The following is a 21,114-nucleotide window of genomic DNA, read 5'->3' on the forward strand; positions in this document are numbered from 1 at the left end:
GTAGAGCTGTCCTGCACAATGTATGAGACCCTGGCTGGCCCATAGAAGGGGCAACAGTCCGGACTCCACTGCGCTGACAGGGGGAGTAAGGCGCTGGACGGGTGAAAAGTACCTTAGCCTGGATGGGTGAGACCATGCAAAGGTAAAGCTGCACGGCACCAGTGTCCTGACTGTGGGTGAGACAAGAGCCATCTCCACAATGGGTGGAACCCTTCTGGGGGCAGAACAGCCCTCCTCCAGTGTCCTGACTGGGGGTGAGACAAGAGCCGTCTCCACAGTGGGTGAGACCCTTCTGGGGGCAGAGCAGCCCTCTACCAGCGTCCTGACAGGGGATAGCGAGACACAGAGCGAGTGGCAGGAACCACAGCAGGGGTCAGTGAGACCCAGATGAGGGGCGTCTGAGGGACCCTCGAGCCTAGTGACAGACCCCCTGGCATCCTGTGGATGGGGGCACCCCTGGCACCGACGGGCTCAGTTGAGTCAACATGCCAAATGTTTTAGACCAGACAAGAGGACCTTATATGGTCTGCTATTGGTTGGTACATGTGTACACTGATTGGTGGTTGTATCTGGTGTTTCTATTGGATTAGGGTTACGGTCCTCATTGGTTGGGTATTTGTGTTCAGATTGGTTTCTGGGTCTGTGATTCAATCAATGTAGAGTTGGGACTAGGGTTAGGATTTCTATTGGAAGTAGGGACTAGGGCTTCCTATGTTATTGGTTGTTGGGAGTATGGTGGGACTAGGGCTAGGGTTAGACCTTTAATTGGAAGTAGCGATTAGGGCTTCTGGTGTGATTGGCTTCCTGTACCATTGGTTGCTTGGACTTGGGTTGGGACTACTGGTAGGGTTAGAACCTCTATTGGACGTAGAGATCAGGGTTTTTTAATTGATTAGGTGCTTGGACTAGGGCTAAGATTGGCTGTAAGGTCCTGGTCTCCTTTTGGTTCTAGATTTTAGGGCCTAGTGATGGAATTGGATACTGCTAGGGCTAGGGTTCCCATTGGCTGAAGGGGTCACCTGATTACTAGGGATATAAAAGGCCAGGGTTAGGGCATGTCCGATGCTAAGGACGGAGAGGACAAGGGACTGTGCCTGTTTGAGCCTATTCGAGACTGACCAGGACCAGGGTCAGAAATGCTACCCAATATACTTACCTCCTTTATGTATCTATATACTTTCAATGTACTTATGGATCTATCACTTTTCGTCTAATTTAGCATTTCCAATGCACTACCCTATCTTTCATCCTTTACAACTATCAATATATCCTCTACATCCACTCTCATTTATCCCAAACCCCATACCACTACTATGATCCCCAAAATAACCCTTTCTAGACTCTCCTACTCTACCGCTCCTTGTATCATCTGACACCTCTTTCTACTATACCTATCCCCCAAAACAAACCTTTCTAAACTCTACCCTCTGACTCCTCCCTTCCAAAACTCATTTTTACTCATCCAAAAGCTTCCTCCTACTGCTAAGACCTAAAAACGAAACTCCTTCACTCTTTTATCCCTCCACTAATCCTTTATGGGTTCCGGAGTGGTGTGCTACTCACCAGAAAAGCGCTTGAACACCCATCAGGGGTAACAAGGGCTATATGAATGCAAACCTTTCTTCCCCTTTTATCCCTCAGCTAGCCGTATCACTCCAAATAACTGACTAATATCCACCACACAAATTACCTTCATATTTCACCATACTAATTCATCACTAATCCATTATGGGCTCTGGAGTAGCGTGCTTCAACCCACCATCAGGGGTAACAAGCGCTATATACATATAGAATAGTACAAAAGGATTGAGGCAGAGAAACTGCACCTGTTAATATAAGTGGCTAGCTGGTCTTGTGATGGTGCCTATGAAACCAGGGAGTACAACCCTATTTACTCCCTATTGAGCAAACGCCCAAAATACAGAAAACATTTTTTTGGGGGGGAATCAGCACCCATCAAGGAAATATCATACAAGTCTTTTTATGTTGAATCAGTCCAACAAAGAATATTGTAATAACAGGTCAGGACTCCACTGTTGATCGGAATGAATTCTTTATTATTTGATCCAGACAATAAAATTCAAATACACATGTAATTCTCTTTTAGCCAACGCGTTTCGTCTCGTGATCGAGACTTCTTCAGGGCTCAATAGGCGGTCAGCATTCATTTAAATGCATGACAGTTACTCATATTAGGTAATATCAAATTACAATTCTTTGAATTCTGTCATATTCAGACTACGACTTGTTTAAACGTTATATGGCATGATAGCCAGAGACAAGAGATAACGTCCGCGGTCAGGTAGCAGTACATACAAACCTTTTTTCCTCCTCTATCCTTCTGTTATCATTCCAAATCCAAATAACTGACTAACCTATCCACCACTTAAAATGTACTTGCATGTTTCACTATAATAGTTCAACACTAATCCTCTATGGGTCCCAGAGTAGCGTGCTACTCGCCGAAAAAGCGATTTGACGCCTCGTCAGGGGTAGTAAGCGCTATATAAATGCAGTTACAATACAATAAAATATTTAGGCATTTTGCAAATAATTGTTTCCAGTATTTTCTATCATTTGTTTTTCAGTCATTCGACAGTTCTGTAGCAGCAAATTTAGGTTGTCCTCCCTTTTAGCACAACTCTTGTTCCAGGCAGCGCAGCCATACCAGGTTTCCAGAGTAAACCCAGCCAAGAGTTATAATGATTCTAATAACGTATAAAATGCATTCGTCAAACCCCATGGTAAACATTCTGTAAATTTGTCATGTGGATATCCTGAACATCTGCCCCATTGAAACTACATTCCAGCGTAGATTGTTCCATAACAATTGGTATGTACATACAATTTCCAATATGAAACATAGCAATGTAGAACATGTGATTTTGTTTGATAGGAAGGAGTTTAAGAGTGGGCAAAATCACTACCAGGCCCCATCATATGCACTTAAAATCAGCAACAAAATAATATGTTCAAATAAAAATATTGACTGCAGCTTTCCATAAAAACCCACAATATTTTCATCGCACATTCTTGAATAAGACATTCCTTATTCATATGTTTAGATCTGGTTTATGTCAATATCATGGATCAGCATTGCATAGGCGACCATGTACCACAGGCTGGGAAAGGCCAGAAACAGTAACATGGCACCTCGGCTACGTTGTTGAGACAGAGTAATTCCGACCTACAAATTAAGTAAGTGCCTTTAGGGAATTCATTAAGTGACAGACACAGAACAATGCTGTATTAGGTTAAGCAAGTTCCGCATGCTCGAGCAGCCCCTCACAAAGATATATTTCCATTAGTTCAGCGATGCTTGCAGAAATTAAATATGCATTTAAGTCACTGGATGCTACACTCGGCCTACGAAAGCAACCGAAAAATCCATTCGCGCAAGAGTATGTTGTTACCATGTGGTAAATGCAGAGCCATGGAAGGGACCTTCCTCCACACGAATGCTGTAACATACACAGATACTGGTTAGAGATAGTTTCTGAACTGATGGATGACAGTGCTGGAGTTACACACACACACACAGTAGCCTACAATCTGTTCTATTAGGCATCCCATTTGACGCCGAGACTAAAAGTGAAACTGATGATTTACACATTATGATACGTTAAAAGCAAAACACGACTTTGGGGGAATCTGCTCACAGACTGTGGAATGGTTTATGTTCAACAGGGACACTGCTATCTATATTCAGAACCTGGCTGGGGAGTTGAGAGTAGAGACACACCATAAACCAAGCCTTGAGTTCTGAGAGATGCTGCATTTATGAACTGTGATGATCTATTGTACAATGGATACAGTGTATTGTTTGATGTTTTGGGAAACAAAAAGACAAAACATTGTGTGTATGTATATATATATTTTTTTTCCCCACATACCCGCAATTCGGATGGTTCAGATTTTCACTCCACAAAATCTTGAAACAGTGAAATGATCCACTCGTCATAAAAAATATGTATTAAAAAAAGATAGTTCTTTATTAATTCAAAGTGTGAAATACAAAACTCAACAGCTTTCAAAATCAATAAATGCATCTCGTTGTCATTTAGGCTCCACAGGTGCGCAGCCTAATTGACAGAATGATGCCCTTGATTCACAGTCAATTTAAATTTTGGATTATTTATGTACAGTGAAAGTTTGAACCACACACATGGCTGGTGTGTGAGAATCAATTCATAAAGGCTTGAAGCCAGGAAGAATTAAAGCAAGAAGTACAATCCGAAGTCCGAGTAAAGCAGACCCCGAAAGGCATCCACTGAGGAGGTGCTCATCAAACCACACAAGGCACGGCCACACTATGAGGCGACTGCTCAAAGGCAGCTCCAGTATCTTGACTGTGAAAACAGGATCGACACTTGCTACTTATCCTGTCTGCTACTGCACTGTTATGTTATGTTATGTTAACTATTTTTTATATAGCGCGCGGATGCCGCAGCCAAGAGGCGTCCCGGCGCTTTGGAGATCTGAAAAAACACAACACGATTAAAAAAGCTGGACAGGAAACAGACTAAACTGTGGAGAAAAGGAAAGTCTTCAAGGTCTTCCTAAAAAGAAGCAAATCTGAAATTGAGCGGAGAGGAGCTGGAAGGGAATTCCAAAGAGCAGCCGCCAGCACTGAAAACGAGCGACCACCCACTCTAGCCCTTTTAAAACGAGGCACTATGGCAAGGTTAAGACTAGCAGAGCGAAGAGCTCTGGTAGGAGTATAGTGCCGAATGGTCTGCGCAAGGATCGGGGGAGAGGCTAGGTTAAGGATTTTAAAAGTTAAGCAGAGGGCTTTAAACTTAACTCTTTGCTCAATCGGGAGCCAATGAAGATTGTGGATGGTTTGGCGAGCTGAGACAAATTTCGGGAGGCCGACAAGCATCCTGGCCGCCGCGTTCTGAACCCTCTGGAGACGGGACAGTTCGGCCTGGTTTAAGCCCAAAAACAGAGAGTTGGCATAGTCCAGTCTGGTAAGAACCAGAGCCTGGACCATGATCTGTCTTGTCTCAGCATCGAAAAATTTAAAAATGGGTCTCAGACCATGCAAAGTACCAAAACATACGCCAGCCACGCGTTTGGTATGGGAAATAAACGAAAGCTTGTCGTCAAACCACACCCCAAGGTTTCTGACTTCACTCACAGGGGTAGGCACAGGGCCAAGATCCGTAGGCCACCATTGATCTCCCCATAGACCACTTTCCTTACCGAAAATAATGACCTCGGTCTTAGAGGCATTTAGTTGTAATCGGTTGTCCGCCATCCAGCCAGCAACCGCTTTTAACGCTGACTGGAAGGTGGGGGCGTCCATGCTGGAGTCTCCATTCAGTGCCACCGCCAGCTGCGTGTCATCGGCGTATGACACTAAGGAAAGACCAAAACTATGGGCAACCTCCGCCAAAGGCTGAACATACAAATTAAATAAAGTGGGACTAAGAGCCGAACCTTGGGGAACACCCTGAAGAATAGAACGTGACGCAGAAACAAAAGGAGGGGTGGACACTTTAAAACCTCGATCCTTAAGAAAAGAGCGAAACCACTCAAGTGCCGTCTCTCCGACTCCAGCCTCCATCAGACGGTGTAATAAAATCTGATGGGACACCGTGTCGAAAGCGGCACTGAGGTCTAAAAGAATCAGCGCCGCTGTCTGACCCTGATCCAACATCTTCCTTATGTGTTCCACCACAGCCAAGAGAGCTGTTTCGGTGCTATGACCTGCACGGAATCCATTCTGGGAATTATCCAGTAGATTCGTTTCATGCAGGTGAGCAGATAAAATGCGGTTAGCGTGAGCTTCCGCTAACTTGGCTGGCCAAGGAAGAAGGGAAATGGGCCGGTAGTGTTCTGGTTTGGTCGGATCGAGGGTAGGTTTCTTAAGGATCGGAATGACCATGGCCTGTTTCCAGGCCTTGGGAACGCTGCCGGAGCTGAAAGATATGTTGATAAGATCATGAAGGGCAGGATAGCAACATTCAGCAAGTTCCCGAAATTGAGCGGGTCGCAAAGGATCATCCGGAGAGCCGGATTTAACTTTTGTTGTCAGAGCTAAAAACTCATCCCTGGTCGGACCAGGGATGGTTAGCAATGATTTAGGGGCCGTAGAAGTGGGCATTTCCTCCCTGATGGGAAGCTGAGAAAATGACCTATAGATGGCCTCCACCTTTTCAACAAAAAACGAGGCTAGATCCTCGCAATGTGCCAAGGAGGGCTCAATAGTAACAGTGTCCGTCCTCTTGCTGGTAAGGTCCTTACATACCCTGAAGATGACCTTGGAGGGGTTTGTACTATTTTTTATCTCCTGAGCGTAAAAAGCAGCCCTAGCAGTGCAAATGGCCCGATGATACACTCTAGTGCAAGCCCTATAGGCCGCCTTGAGGTCAGTATCATACGCTTTACGCCAAGCGCGTTCCGCTTTTTTGCAGGAGACTTTAAGAGCTTTCAATGATTCATCGTACCAAGGGCTTGAAGGGCTCGATTTGGTCTTACACCACTTGGCCGGAATAAGTTTATCTAAAGATTGATTGAGCCATTCACAGAAAGTGTCATAGCCCTGGGAGACTTCAGTAGGAGGTGAAGGATGGTATTTCATCAGTAGCTGATGGAAGTGCTCTAGATTCAAATTTCTCCAGGGACGTCTGAAACTGGCTGGAATCTTCTTTTCCGGGAAAGAAGAAGTAGTGGCAATAAGGATCTCAATCAAATGGTGATCAGTCCATGCCATTGGTCTAGGAGGCTGCACTGAAATATTGGTAACCAGGTTCGTTATAACGGGATCAAGTATGTGGCCACCCGTATGGGTCGGTAGTTGGACCAGTTGAGTCATTTGGAGCGCTTCCAGATCCTCCAATAGGGTATGTACCGAGTTGGAGAGTGGAACGTCCATATGGAGGTTAAGGTCACCTAGGATTGTAAAATTCGCCGATTTCAGAGCTAGGGAGGAGATCACCTCCGGGAGGCTTTGGCGAAAGGCACCATCGGGACCAGGGGGCCGATATATCAGAAGTCCCGTAAACGTAAAGTGGGGATTAACTGAGATGTTACAAAGGGCACTCTCACATCCTGGCACTGAGATGGGTTTCCAAATGCAGGGGTAGCATGATTTCACCGCAACTGCTATACCTCCGCCTCTGGCGTTACGGGGAAGGGAGTGCATAGTATATCCCACAGGCAAGGCTAGGTTCATAACCGCCATAGACTGGTCACGCAGCCAAGTTTCCGTAAAGAAAAAGATATCCGGAGCCTCGTCCGTTATCAAGGTAAAAACTTCAAGGGCGTGGCAAGATAATGATCTGACGTTTAGATGAAAGACTTTGAGAGAAGATGGAGTAGACGGAACTACAGCAGTGTCCAGTTTACTAACAGTTGCCGGCCTAACTAGCAGACTCTTAATAGGCAACGGTAGAGGTAGTTTAAAAAGACAAGAGGGGCACTGATAAGGCCCACTAAGAGGATCCAGTGTGCCATGAGGGCAGGGAATTACCTGACTCCGCAGTAGGCGGATAGTCTCAGCGGAAATCATCGTAAACGGGCCAGAGTCCCCTGCCCTAGCCCTGCCTTAGCGCTGACGGGCGCAGACGGGCTTGACTCCGGCGAGAGTCCGGCGCTCCCGCTGCGCGTCACCGCTGCGCGCAGGAGGCGAGCTTTAAGTAGGGCTCACCTGAGATGCAAATGAGCGCTAGAGCGCTCCCACAAGTGGCACACTCGCTCCACACCACACCCAAGATGGCGCCCGGCGCCAAAAACGAAGGCTGAGATGAAAGTGAAATAGCTCCGCGAAAAGCGCGGTGGGGGGCACAATTTAGGGTGCAAGTGAGAGGGCACACAAAGGTCGTCCTAATAACGAGGTCAAAACAATTTAAAACGCTAAATGCAGAAAGCGAAATTTTTTAAAATTTACAGCAGCGCTGAGATGGCAAATTCAACAGAATAGCGCGCGTGCGTGCTACTCCCTTCCTCCAGGTCGAGCTACCACCTAGCTCGCCTTAAGTAGGGCTCACCTGAGATGCAAATGAGCGCTAGAGCGCTCCCACAAGTGGCACACTCGCTCCACACCACACCCAAGATGGCGCCCGGCGCCAAAAACGAAGGCTGAGATGAAAGTGAAATAGCTCCGCGAAAAGCGCGGTGGGGGGCACAATTTAGGGTGCAAGTGAGAGGGCACACAAAGGTCGTCCTAATAACGAGGTCAAAACAATTTAAAACGCTAAATGCAGAAAGCGAAATTTTTTAAAATTTACAGCAGCGCTGAGATGGCAAATTCAACAGAATAGCGCGCGTGCGTGCTACTCCCTTCCTCCAGGTCGAGCTACCACCTAGCTCGCCTTAAGTAGGGCTCACCTGAGATGCAAATGAGCGCTAGAGCGCTCCCACAAGTGGCACACTCGCTCCACACCACACCCAAGATGGCGCCCGGCGCCAAAAACGAAGGCTGAGATGAAAGTGAAATAGCTCCGCGAAAAGCGCGGTGGGGGGCACAATTTAGGGTGCAAGTGAGAGGGCACACAAAGGTCGTCCTAATAACGAGGTCAAAACAATTTAAAACGCTAAATGCAGAAAGCGAAATTTTTTAAAATTTACAGCAGCGCTGAGATGGCAAATTCAACAGAATAGCGCGCGTGCGTGCTACTCCCTTCCTCCAGGTCGAGCTACCACCTAGCTCGCCTTAAGTAGGGCTCACCTGAGATGCAAATGAGCGCTAGAGCGCTCCCACAAGTGGCACACTCGCTCCACACCACACCCAAGATGGCGCCCGGCGCCAAAAACGAAGGCTGAGATGAAAGTGAAATAGCTCCGCGAAAAGCGCGGTGGGGGGCACAATTTAGGGTGCAAGTGAGAGGGCACACAAAGGTCGTCCTAATAACGAGGTCAAAACAATTTAAAACGCTAAATGCAGAAAGCGAAATTTTTTAAAATTTACAGCAGCGCTGAGATGGCAAATTCAACAGAATAGCGCGCGTGCGTGCTACTCCCTTCCTGATTAAAATGGGAGCTTTGGCACCGATGGGTGGGAGAATCGAAACGCTGTTGAGTGTGTAATTGTATGCTTTTACCGTGCTGCATAGGTGGAAGTTAGGATGCTGACAGAATACACACATGGTAATGACTAGCATAGTATGGCAATGGTTACCCGGAAGCATCTACAGGCAAAGTAAGGATTCCTACATGCTTTGGCGCACAACCATGTTCAGGCTGAGACAGACTTTGGCAAGGACACATAATTGGGGCTACGAGTATAATGTGACTCAGTAATATTAAGGCATGTTTCCTATAAATAGCAGACACCGTTAAATGACTGGGAACGTAACTTTGGATACATTGCAGGGGAATGGGCTGTCACCTATAAGTACTCACTTTCCGAAGTCTGTCAGCAAGAAATATGAGAACGTTTATGGCAGCAAAGGCCTCTCACAATGGGGCAGCATGGACAGTTCTTGGCATTACTTTAATAAGAACAACTAAGGAGATGCAAATGTGGAGATGACAAAAGTCACAAAGATGAACATGGATGTGGCGTTACAGCAGATCTGCAAAACTAGATTTGATTCCTGGCATCGGCTGCACATCCTGTGAATCTGGGCAAATAACTTAATCTCCCCATGTAAAAAAAAAACAAAAACAATGTGGCCCTGTGTAATTTAACTGATAATCATGAAAAACGCTCCAGTGAGCGTGGTCAAAATTTTCACTACACAAATCAGGGTGGGGGGGGGGTTAAGGGGTTGGACATAGGGATAGTGTCATAGAGAACGTGGAGGGATTCACATAAAATGTCATCTCGGATTGTCTTCAGAGACAAGATAGAGGGCCATGTCGAGACTGCTGCCAGAGATGAGCCAGGTAGTCAAACTTGGAGGTACCGTCATAAGCAAGGTTCAAGGGGTGATATGGGGTACTTTCAGAGATGAGACACAGGCACACATTTTGGTGATACTATGAGACAAAGCATAGGCTCAGATGCATGCATTTCAGATACCACATAAAGTAAGATCTGTGGATGCTTTTAGCCTTACGGTCAGGTCTGGTGGGGGGTGTCCTCAAATGGACTAAAGGGTTCACTTTTAATGGTTATTTTAAAGATGAGACAATAAGTACGGTTTGTGTATGCTGTCAGGTGTAAGGATGTGATTGCATGGGTGCTGTAGAGTGAGATGCGAGGGTGCAATCAGTAATGAGCAATAAAGTCAAGCCTAGGTGTTGACATCAGAATCAAACAATAAAGTCAGGTCTAGAAGTGATATCACATGAACCAATAGGTACGACTAAAGGATGCTATCAATAAGAAGTCATTAGACAAGATCTGGTCAAAAGTTCTAATGAAGGTGTCAAAAACAAGCCATTTAGTCAAGGCTCAGAAGCCAAAAAGTTAAGTTGTGCATCTGCGAACAGCTGCACGGAACGGTCAAGGTTGGAATTGTCAAAGATGAAACAGTGGGTCAGATTTTGAGTTGTTGTCATGACCAGTCCACAGGGGAAAATGTGTATACATCAAATATAGGAGAATTCCCAATAGGAAAAAACTCAGTTACAGAGAATACAATTATAATACTTACTCCTGGAAAACATATTTCTACTTTTTCTTTTCAACATCTGCCGGGCGATCTGGATAAATTACCAATTGCCCCCACTAAACCTAGACCAACGAATAACTTAATGGCTCAATCGTTCCTGCCCAGTCCTAATTCATCTACTTCCCAAGTACATTTCACATACTGGAACATAGCTGGTTTATCTGCAAAACAGACAAATAATAACTTCCTGAATCAGATAAATCTGAGCAACATTATCTGCCTCCAGGAGACCTGGGCTACTGATCCTATACACATAACTGGGTATAAGAGTTATTTTTCTGTAGACAAGAAATCAGCTTCTGGTAGAAGTAAGGGTGGTTTAATCACGTACATTGCAAATATTCTACATTGTGAGGATATTGTTCCCCTGAAGCTAGAAGAGAATTATCAGCTAATAGTTCTAAAGAGAACTAGACAAGAGATCTATGTAATAGTAAATTTCTATAACAATCTGAACGTAAGTGACCTAATTAACCTTTTGTCGGAGATCTAATCAATATTGCAAGATCTTCGAGCGAAGTATATAAAGTCATGCACATTATTATGGGGTGGTGATTTCAACCTTCATCTATGTAGAAACAACAACGCTGATAATTGTGGGATTAAAGAGGACGATGGTAATAGCATAACACATTTTTCCCATTCGATTGTGGGTGAAAAAATGAATGAAACTATGATGGAATTGGAATTGGGTTTTGCTAACGAGATAAAGACCCTCCCAGTAGCCTTTGTTCCAACATTCAATGGCAGAGGACAGGCAAGCCTGATAGACTATGTCCTGATATCATTATGTAAGGGGCCAAACATCGAAGTCTTCGAAGTTATAAAAAACCCACTGAGCGATCATTTACCAAACACCATTGCCTTATATGAATTAAAAGCTCATAAAGATCCCGAAATAATGAACATTCTAGACCAGCAAGAGCTGGAACTAGGATCTTTAAATGGCTACACATTAAAATGGGGAAAAACAAGAAAGAAGGAGCTAAAAGCTGACCTATGGGACCAACTAAGTAAAATCTCAGAATTAAAAGACAGCGCAGCCTTCTGGCAAATAGTCAGATCTCCTTTTTTAATAGATAGAGAAGATCTACCATCCATAGACGTTGCGATCAGTGACAGAGATTGGGTGAACTATTTCTCCAAAGTTTTTAGCAATGATAACGTACGGGGTATGGAATATCTAGATCCCCTGACCCAGGTTAACTACCCAATAGCATTACAATTTACACATGACGAGGTAGTAAAAGCAATAAAATCCTCAAAATCAGGTAAAGCTCCAGGTCCAGACGGGGTTCCGGTGGACATTTTTAAATATGACGTAGATCTCTGGTCCCCGCTACTGACAAACATCCTAAATGCTACTATAGACGAGGGTTTAATAGAATCTTGGTCAGCCTCAATATTGGTCCCTATATTTAAAAAAGGGGACCGAAACAGCCCATCTTGCTATCGACCCATTTCGCTCTTGGATTCGCTCGGGAAGATGGCAGGTCGGATTCTTCTCGACCGACTCCAGGAGTGGACAACTAGTCAGAACATTATTTCTGTAATACAATATGGGTTTCGAGAGGGGCCAGGTACAGTAGACCAAGCATTAAACCTGTCTCTGTTGGCAGGAAAACACGTGGAGGCCAAGGGGAATGCGCTGAATATGGTGTTTGTTGAATTATCCACAGCCTTCGACTGTGTTGTACACTCGGAGCTGTGGAAAATCATTTTAAAAATGGGTGTGGACCCCCCAGTTGTGGATTTCCTATGGGAATTATACACAGGAACAACGGGAAGAGTAAGATTTGGGACTAAGGGGCAACTTACGGAAAGTTTCAGGGTGGAGAAGGGGGTCAGACAGGGATGAGTGCCGGCCCCCTTCTTATTCACTCTATACACAAATGGGCTAGAGATTGCTATGCTCGAGGGAAGCAAAGATCTCCCTACAATCGGTCGTCGGCAGATACCAGCTCTGTTATACGCCGACGACGCGGTTATCCTAGCAAGAACTCCAGTTGAGTTGCAGCGAGCACTAGACAGATACTGCGCCTTTATGTTAAGTTTAAACCTTAGCCTGAATGTAAAAAAAACATATACAATGCAAAGATCAAAAGCATTCATGTGAATGGGGAGGCACTAGACAGGACTGCAACATATCCACATCTGGGAATTGTAATCGACGTAAAATTTAAGTGGAAAGCAGCAATCAATGCAAGAAAGCTGGCTTTTTTAAGGGCAACTTCAGCACTAAAATCGTTCGCACAAAAATTGGGCAAGAGACCTCCATTAGAATTATTGAAAATATACAATGCAGAATGTGTCAGCACTGCCACGAACGGGGCAGGGCTATGGGGTTTCGCAAATATAGATGAACTGCAAAAAATTGAAAATTCCTTCATAAGATATTTACTTGCAGTACCAAAGAGCTCCTCCACATATGGGTGTCACCTAGAGTTGGGGATAGACTACATATCAGATACCATAAAAACTCAACCAGTAATGTTGTGGCGTCGTATTTGAGTAACTGAACAACGTCACTTAACAAGATCAACTGTACAAGATATTAAGACACTTGACCACTGTGGGAAGATAAAATGGCTGGCATATGTTAAGGCTCTATTAACAGACCTAGGGCTATGAAAATTTTTTTGTTGAACCATTAACAATACCAGAGATTTCAAAGGCAGATCTGAAGAAAGCATGCCTGGCACACCTGGGGCAGGTCCGCTTGCTAAAAGAGATAGGGAAACCTTCTGTGCAACAGGGTCTATTAGTTCAGACTGCTTTTTCTATTGAACCTTACTTGTTGTACAGATTAAGTCAGTTTGAAAAATTGTTGTTGACACGTTTCAGACTCAATATGTTTCATCGAATGATATCCTTTCCCTCTCAAAACGATTGGACATTAAAATCGTTCCCATGCCCTTGTGATTCTGTTTCGGCACAATCCACCATACACGTAACTCTTTTTTGCAAGTTTTACACTATACCACGAAGGCGTTGGATACTGCCCATATTGAAAAACTGGGGGTTGCGCCAATGCCGTCCAGCATATTTGGCGCTTCAGTACCTTGAAGATGAAATAGTAGCAAAAGCGATGGCGTGCTTCCTTAAATTTTGTATCAGTCATCGATTGAACCTTTGACAAAAACAATCATCTCTTTTACACATCAGAGGTCTGATGAAACCATTGTTAAAACTGTACGCCATGCCATGGCCATACTTTTTATGAACTGTGATTTATATGTAAACTGTGTTTTATTGTATAGTAAAAACTAACATCTAATTTTAATTGATTTTTAACCAAGAAAGTGTATAAACAATGTATTTTATGAACTTTTATGGTATTTCTATAATGATGAAAAACCGAATAAAGTTGGTTTTGATTTGATTTGAGTTGTTGTCACAAGAGGCGCTTGATATGATCTGAAAGCATTGAAGCATCTCTTTCGCCCCACCATAAAACTAACAGTACTCTTTATCTGTGTAGACTTTTTTAATGATCATTCAGCAAGTGAAGGTTAGTACATTTGAAATGAACTTGAAACAAAAGCAAATGTGAGAAGGTTGGAGGGATAAAATCACTGAGGGGAATGTAAGAGCAAGATGCGCTCTCAGTATTTTCACTTGGAGATGGTCAGATCATTGATTGGAGGTATTAGGGAAGCTCATTACAAATATCGTTTACTTAAGCATCATAATGTTAAATGTCCTCGGTGCTACATGTCCATGCCAGGAGTCTGAAAGCTGGTATAGGATTATAAGCCCTCCAAGCAGAACAAGCTTAAAAAATGAAGAAGCACGAAGCTACCAACGTCATATAGTGTAAATCAGTGGCAACCATTTAACTAAGCTTATCAGCTACAGGTAAATCTCTAGTGGCCTTATTAGCTGCTGTCATATTATGGAGTATTTACTAGGAATAATGTCCATCTAAGAAGATTTAGGGCAACAGTGGACATAAATGGAATAGCATTCTAAGATGTACAAAGGCTTTATTGTGTGTAACATTAAGCTTTCAATGATTTACAGAACGGAAGGTAGAATTGGGTAGAATTCCCCAATATAAAACTGCTTGTAACCAGAAAAAAAGTCTGTCATAATAAGCTAAAGAAAACAATTACATTTTGAAAAGAAGGTGTTGGGGGCATAGCCTTAAGGAGGTTAACATTCCTACGAAATGGTAATGCCTGGCTACATAAAGAACATCAACACATTTTTCTTGTAGACCAGCAACCCAGTGCACTTGAAAATGTGGCTGCTTTTCTTCAATTATAACAAAATCCACGCAGCAATCTGCAAAACTGGGAAGCTGTAGGTAAACACTATCTACACCTTCGAGGCATACAGAAATAAAAAAATCATTCTTAGAAGTCACAGGTTGAAAAACATGTCATATGCACTGTAAATATACGAGAAGTCCGAGTATGAACTGAGTTAAATATAATCCCACGGTTTACTTTCAACAAATGGGCAAGCAGCACTTCTCTAAAGTGTACCACTACAACCCAAAATGCTTATAAATTGATTTCTTCTTTGAGCAACAATGCTAAATGTCACTTACAGACTCAACATCTATGCAGGATGGAATTGGCAAGTATACTGTCAGTTTCATCAACTCTGCCATGAGGAAGGGGATCACTAGCAGCATTAGGTGAATAGAGAGGAACAAGTGTTGGCACCCATCTTATCCAGAGGGAGTCAATGGCACTGTATCAATCGAGTTGATGCCTCCCATATCACCTAAGATGTTTCAGTAGCAGTAACTTCCTGTAAGATGCGTCAGTAAACGCTGTTTCACATCAGGGAGAAAAAATAAACTCTTGTGCAGTGTTACTGCTAAGTGGGTCACCTAGGGGTTGTCGGTGGCCACCCACCTCTTAAAGGGTGTTAGTGCAAACCTTGACACCCATCTCATCTGATGGGTGTCAACTGCAGCAAATTTGATTAATGATGTCCATGACAGCCACATCACCCAAGTATGTAAACAAGTATGTAAGGAAGGAACGTGTGTCTTCAAAGGGCGTCACCTACTCCTGCATCAAGTAAAATGTTGTCAGTGTCCTTCATAATGAATGGTGGCTACATCTGTGAAGGTGTCAGTGGTAACAGTGTCAGTGTGAAGTTGCCAATGGAGACTTCTTTGCCTAAAAAGTGGCAGCCATTCACTTAAGGGATGTCGGTGGCAGCATCACCTCTTGGGGCTCTCAGGATCTCCCACTTCACCTGTGTGATGTTAGCTTCACTAAGAGAAGAAGGGTCAAGACCAACCAACGAATCACTTGTGGGATGCCACTGCTAGCCATCACAGCGGAGGTGTGTAAGTGGTAATTTAAAGAACGGAGTGGCCACCAGTGGTGGCAGTGACACTGACGTGGCAACCTAGGGTAGGGTAGTCAGTGGCAGCCACGCCACTAAAGGAAGGACACATTCGGAGTGCGACACTTGTTTTAAACAAACAGCTGCAGCCTCACCGGAGGCAAATGTATCACCTGTGTCAGAAGGACCTGAGCCCTCAATGGATGCCAGTGGCTCCCGTACTTGTCTGGGGTGGTCAGAGAGATGCTGATCAAAGCCAAGGTCATCGAGGGTTGCAGGAAGGCCAACCATGCAACACAGGAGGTCTGGGTAAAATACTATAAGTATACATTCGCCCTCCCAATGCGCATCCCCACCAAAGTAATAGAGGGCATAGTGCTGACTATCCATTCCTACCCCTGTCACAGTGACATGAAGAGGTCAATGTCCACCTTCCTTCTTTCTGCCTCCTGTCCTGCCACATCTCAACACAATATTCCTTATAGAATGACTTAGATCGACAGCCCCACACCAAATTTCTTAAGACTCACCCGCGCCGCCATCTTCCCCTCCTATCCTGACCGCTTCTGATTCTGGGACTGCACTGACAGAGCGCGTTCTCGAATCAGCCGCTCGCCCGTTTCTGCGCGCACCCGAGCCCCAGACTGCGCATTGGGGCGTGATTAGTATGACCCATTCACTGCCATCTTACAGTCAGGCAGACGTCACCGTTTAGAAAAACAAGTGCCGCCCCCTTTTCAGCGTGAAACAGAAAAAATGCTGTTTTGCCTAATCCCGCCCTATCTGGCGCAGAGGTATGCAAATGCGCATGCGCAATTTTAGTGAAACGTTTCGCTTATGATGTTGGCGTTGAGAATGAAAGCAAAAGAAAGGTTAACTGACCTCTGAACTCGGCGCACAGAAAGGTGCATGATATTCGAAAAATCATTTTTTTTATGTGGCCATTATATCTTGCAGTATATCTATTTCGACTACACTGAAAAATATTTCTGTCAAAGACTGCAGACCTCTAGCTGTAACATTTTAAGGTCTAACGTATTGCCGTCTTGTATAAGTGATTCGACATGTTTCACGCAGCACGGGCTGTCGGCGACTCTCACAGCCTGGCTGACTTGAGTACAATATATAATATTCTAGTAACTGTTGGCGGCCATTTTGCAGTGGGCGCTTTCTGTTCTGCAGACAGCAGTCCGAAGCTAGAACTTGAAAACAGTTGGGTTGGGGTAGTAGGAAGTTAACTGCAGAGCTTTGTGTCTCACTCATTGTAAGTGAGACTCCCACCTCTGGAGGTCAAGTTGAACTTCTAACCACAGCAGGCTAAATGTCACACCTGGTAAGGGCTAGAACTTGAGCAATAACTCTACTTAACGTTCTGCTATGTACAAGCAGTTCATGTGAGCTGAAAAGACTAGAAGGCAATTTCGCAACAATGGAAACTTTTCAACAAACCACGTCAATTGATGTAATAAATCTCTTTTGACACGCCAGAGTGTTGCTCTGTTACTTTTGAAAGCCCAGGGCCTTATTTATGAGAAATGACGCATCGCTGCGTGAAAGCAGCGATGCGTCACTTCTCAGTGCGCACTCCTTGCGACATTCCTGATGCGTCATATTTAATGTATGACGCATCATGTCGCAAGGAGTTACAGATACGTCAGTATTTCTGACGTATCTGTAAGCGCAAAAGTGACGCATTGCTGGAGTGTGTGCAGCAATGCGTCTTTTCACATGGGGCAAGCCCCATGTGAAAGGGCCTGCGTCAGTCTTACCCCTGCTGTGAGGCAGGCCTAAGATTTTGACGCAACGGCGTCCTAAAAGTGACGCAGAGAAATCTCATAGATTTCACTGCGTCACTTCTACGACCCTTCCTTGCGTCAATACTCCCCCCTTGCACACATTATCTTGCATAGTGGTCGGAGGATTGCATAGTGGTCGGAGGATCGGCCCTGGTACGGCTGTCCTCCTTCCTCAGGGACCGCACCCAAGCGGTGCGCCTGGGTGACTTCTCGGCGGACCCGCGGAAGGTACAATGCGGGGTTCCTCAGGGCTCCTCACTTTCCCCACTTCTGTTCAATCTGTACATAGCCCCCCTCATCTTCGCTCTTCAGCAAATGGAGGTCTCCGTATATAACTATGCGGACGACCTCCAGCTTATTTTCTCCCTGTCACCATCCCCTGACTCCATGACAAACTTCCAATCTACTATGATTTTCATCCGGGACTGGATGAACTACAACCACCTGAAACTAAATCCAGACAAAACCGAACTGGTTTTGACAGGTGGTTGCTCCAGTCCCTGGACCCCCTTTTTTGGCCTCCCTCCCTAGGTCCCCCTCCCTCTCCTTCTTCCTCTGTCAAAACGCTTGGGATCAAGCTAAACGATCAACTCACACTGCACTCCCAGGTGAGCTCAGCGGTGTCCTCTTCTTTTCTTTCACTTCGTACTATCCGCAAGGTCTCCCGCTTCTTTTCTTTCTCTGCCCTAAAACTCATTGTCCTGGCAATGGTCATCTCTCGCTTAGACTACGGCAGCGCCCTATACTGCGGCATGCCCGCATACAATATGCGGCGATTACAGCTGGTCCAAAACCAGGCCGCCCGCCTAGTCTACAACTTGGCCAAATTCCATCACGTCACCCCGCTCCTAAAGTCCCTGCACTGGCTCCCCATTCGGGAACGATCCCTGTTCAAGATGGGCTGTATCACCTTTCAGGCTCGGGTCGGCTCCGCCCCTGCCTTTATCTCCTCGGAAATTAAAGCCTATGCCCCCGCCCAGGAACTGCGTTCATCTTCCCAACATCTGCTGACAGTTCCCCGCTTTAGGCGCAAAAAGTGGGGGAGCTCAAAATTCTCCACACTCGCCCCTACCTTCTGGAACTCTCTACCGGCCCACCTCAGATCCTCCACTCAATACTCTCACTTCCGAAAGGCGCTAAAAACCTTTCTCTTTCTACAAGCCTTCCCACTATAAATGCTCCCTATTCCCCCCTGACCTTCCTGTTCTCTGAGGTTCAGTAAACTATAGCGCCATGAAACCGCCAGGTGAACGCGCGCTTTATAAATGATTTAAACTCAAACTCATTATACCTGGCGCAGGAATAATGTGGCGCAGGGGTTTACAAAGTGACGCATCTACCTAGATGCGTCACTTTGTAAATATAGCGCAACAAGGCGCATTTTTTACGCCACTGAAGCGTCACAAAAAGTGACGCACCGGCGGCGTAAAAGTGACGCACAGCCTCATAAATGAGGCCCCCAGAGTTTACTTTAGTAGTAGTAGCAGTCGTTGCTTTCGCTACCTCGTTCGCCAGTCCCAAAGTCAGCAGCTCAAGCCGAAATGCTTTCTTGATGGGATGCTACATATTCCCCGATCTCCACCTATGGTTATTTTCATAGCTGCCAAGTTTGCGCACTGCTTATGACGGAGCAAGAGAGAGACAAACATTTTTGTGTACCCCTTGTAAAGTTAAACCCTCATAACCATAAAAATACTAATAGAATGAAACATGTAAACTAATCAACAAAATGCACGTAAAGTCAACACAACACGTGGGAAAACTCATTGCTGTCTCGCAGAAATAATATACTAAGGAAAAACAAACTAGTCATATTAATATAGAGCTGGTGTATTGTAGATTTAGCTAAACGTATGTATTTGTGCTTATATTAGAAGTTTTGTGGCAATAAAGAATGCAGATGGTGAGTAAAATGACGCTTATATGTGTGCTTTTGCTAGGTAACATCTAACTGGGAAACTTAGAATAGTGGGAGGTAAACAGAAGGGTTAAAATTCTAAATCTAATTTCTGTTGTGATTATTATCCATTAGTTCCCATTGAGGCCTGCGCTGCCTAGTCTGAAAATGGCTGTTTAAGTGAATTGAGAAAAAGACTCCGAAAAGGTAGCCCCCCCACGCATGCGCAGTGTATACAAGAAGTGTGAGTGAACAGCCTATGCTTGGAGCGAGAGATGTCAAGGCCAGCTTGGCCTATGAGCTGGAGATATGCCAAAGGATGCCTGCATCTAAAAGCCTGGGAAAGGAAGTCAAAGAACATTCATTATGTAAAAATTATACAAGGAATGGACGACAAGTACAAACTTTAAATATGAAATCATGAGTAAGCCTTGAGGGTTACACAGCAACATTTTGAACTGGTTTGAACAAGGAGGACATGAGGTGATTATCACCACCCTTCTAATGGACCAATCAGAAATAACTATGGACCCTTAAAGTTTCAAATTTAAGTTAGATAGTTAAAAAAAATGGTATAAAAGAGCTTGTGCGGAGGAGGGATTGGGTTGGTTCCATGGATTTTATTTTGCACCACAACATGCTTTCGGTTTGAACGATTTTAATGGCGCAAGAGACTTTGAAATATTTTTGGGGATTTTAACTTTGATTGGGAAGAGAAGATGATTAATTGCAGAGATTTCATATCGGAAGGGAGACATTGAGGAGAATAGAGAGACAGTCAGCTTGGGAACCTGTTTAATGCGGCTCTGTCATTCACCTATGACAGATTGGTAATATGCTTTTCTAACTTTATTTCTTAAATGTTCTAAATAAATGCTAAGAATTGTGCTTGTCTAAAGAATATGCTAATTTCTTTCTTAATTGAAAGTAGATAAATTATTGAAAATATAAACTCGAGTCCGTTTTTTTATTATAATAAAAGTCATGACACAATTTAATGCTAAAAGTTATAGGAATACTGTGATTGAGCTGGTCTTAATCGCCATCAACTGACTTTTACTAGTTGGCCCATTGACCAAGTAGCGGAGTACCTTGATGTTATGTTTTCCTTATAACAAAGTTAAATGATTTCTGGAATGTATATAATGTATAGAATATAAAATTTAGGCTAAGGAGGTCCCCGCTAACCAGCAGCTGGCTCTCTTTTTCACTGATTTGGGGGCAGTGTGGTGCGTGAATGTATGACTCGCTGTGTTATGGGTACCACTGATGAGTAAAAAGTTAATTGCTCCTGAGGCAAGTGGGATGAGTTTCAGGGTTGTAAGGGAGCTTTGCTGGATCAGATTTCTTGGTAGCAGAGGTCTGGTTACTATAGGTCAGTTTGGAGATTATTAATATTTTATGATTAACACTATATGTTGAGTTTGTATTATGTTATGTTTAGTCGGAATTTAAGGACTTCCAGGAAGTAGGAAGTTGGTTTCTCTGTATGCAGGCAGGGAAATGTGTGGCAAGTGAAGTCACACAGTGCATTGTCTGATTTCAA

The 21,114-nt window shown here is 44.3% G+C and overlaps 1 protein-coding gene across 1 annotated transcript in view; it reads right to left on the bottom strand.

Moving 5' to 3' along the window:
* The window catches only part of NSF (N-ethylmaleimide sensitive factor, vesicle fusing ATPase), a 696,320-nt gene extending 679,688 nt beyond the window's left edge, over positions 1–16,632 (bottom strand). The window contains exon 1 of the mRNA XM_086923839.1: positions 16,406–16,632. Coding sequence (XP_086779965.1) covers positions 16,406–16,417 — 12 coding nt within the window. The 5' untranslated portion in view covers positions 16,418–16,632. The remainder of the gene's footprint in view (positions 1–16,405) is intronic.
* Positions 16,633–21,114: the final 4,482 nt, after the last annotated feature.

This window comes from Lissotriton vulgaris, chromosome 5, assembly GCF_964263255.1.
Source record: "Lissotriton vulgaris chromosome 5, aLisVul1.2, whole genome shotgun sequence".
Lineage (NCBI taxonomy): Eukaryota > Metazoa > Chordata > Amphibia > Caudata > Salamandridae > Lissotriton > Lissotriton vulgaris.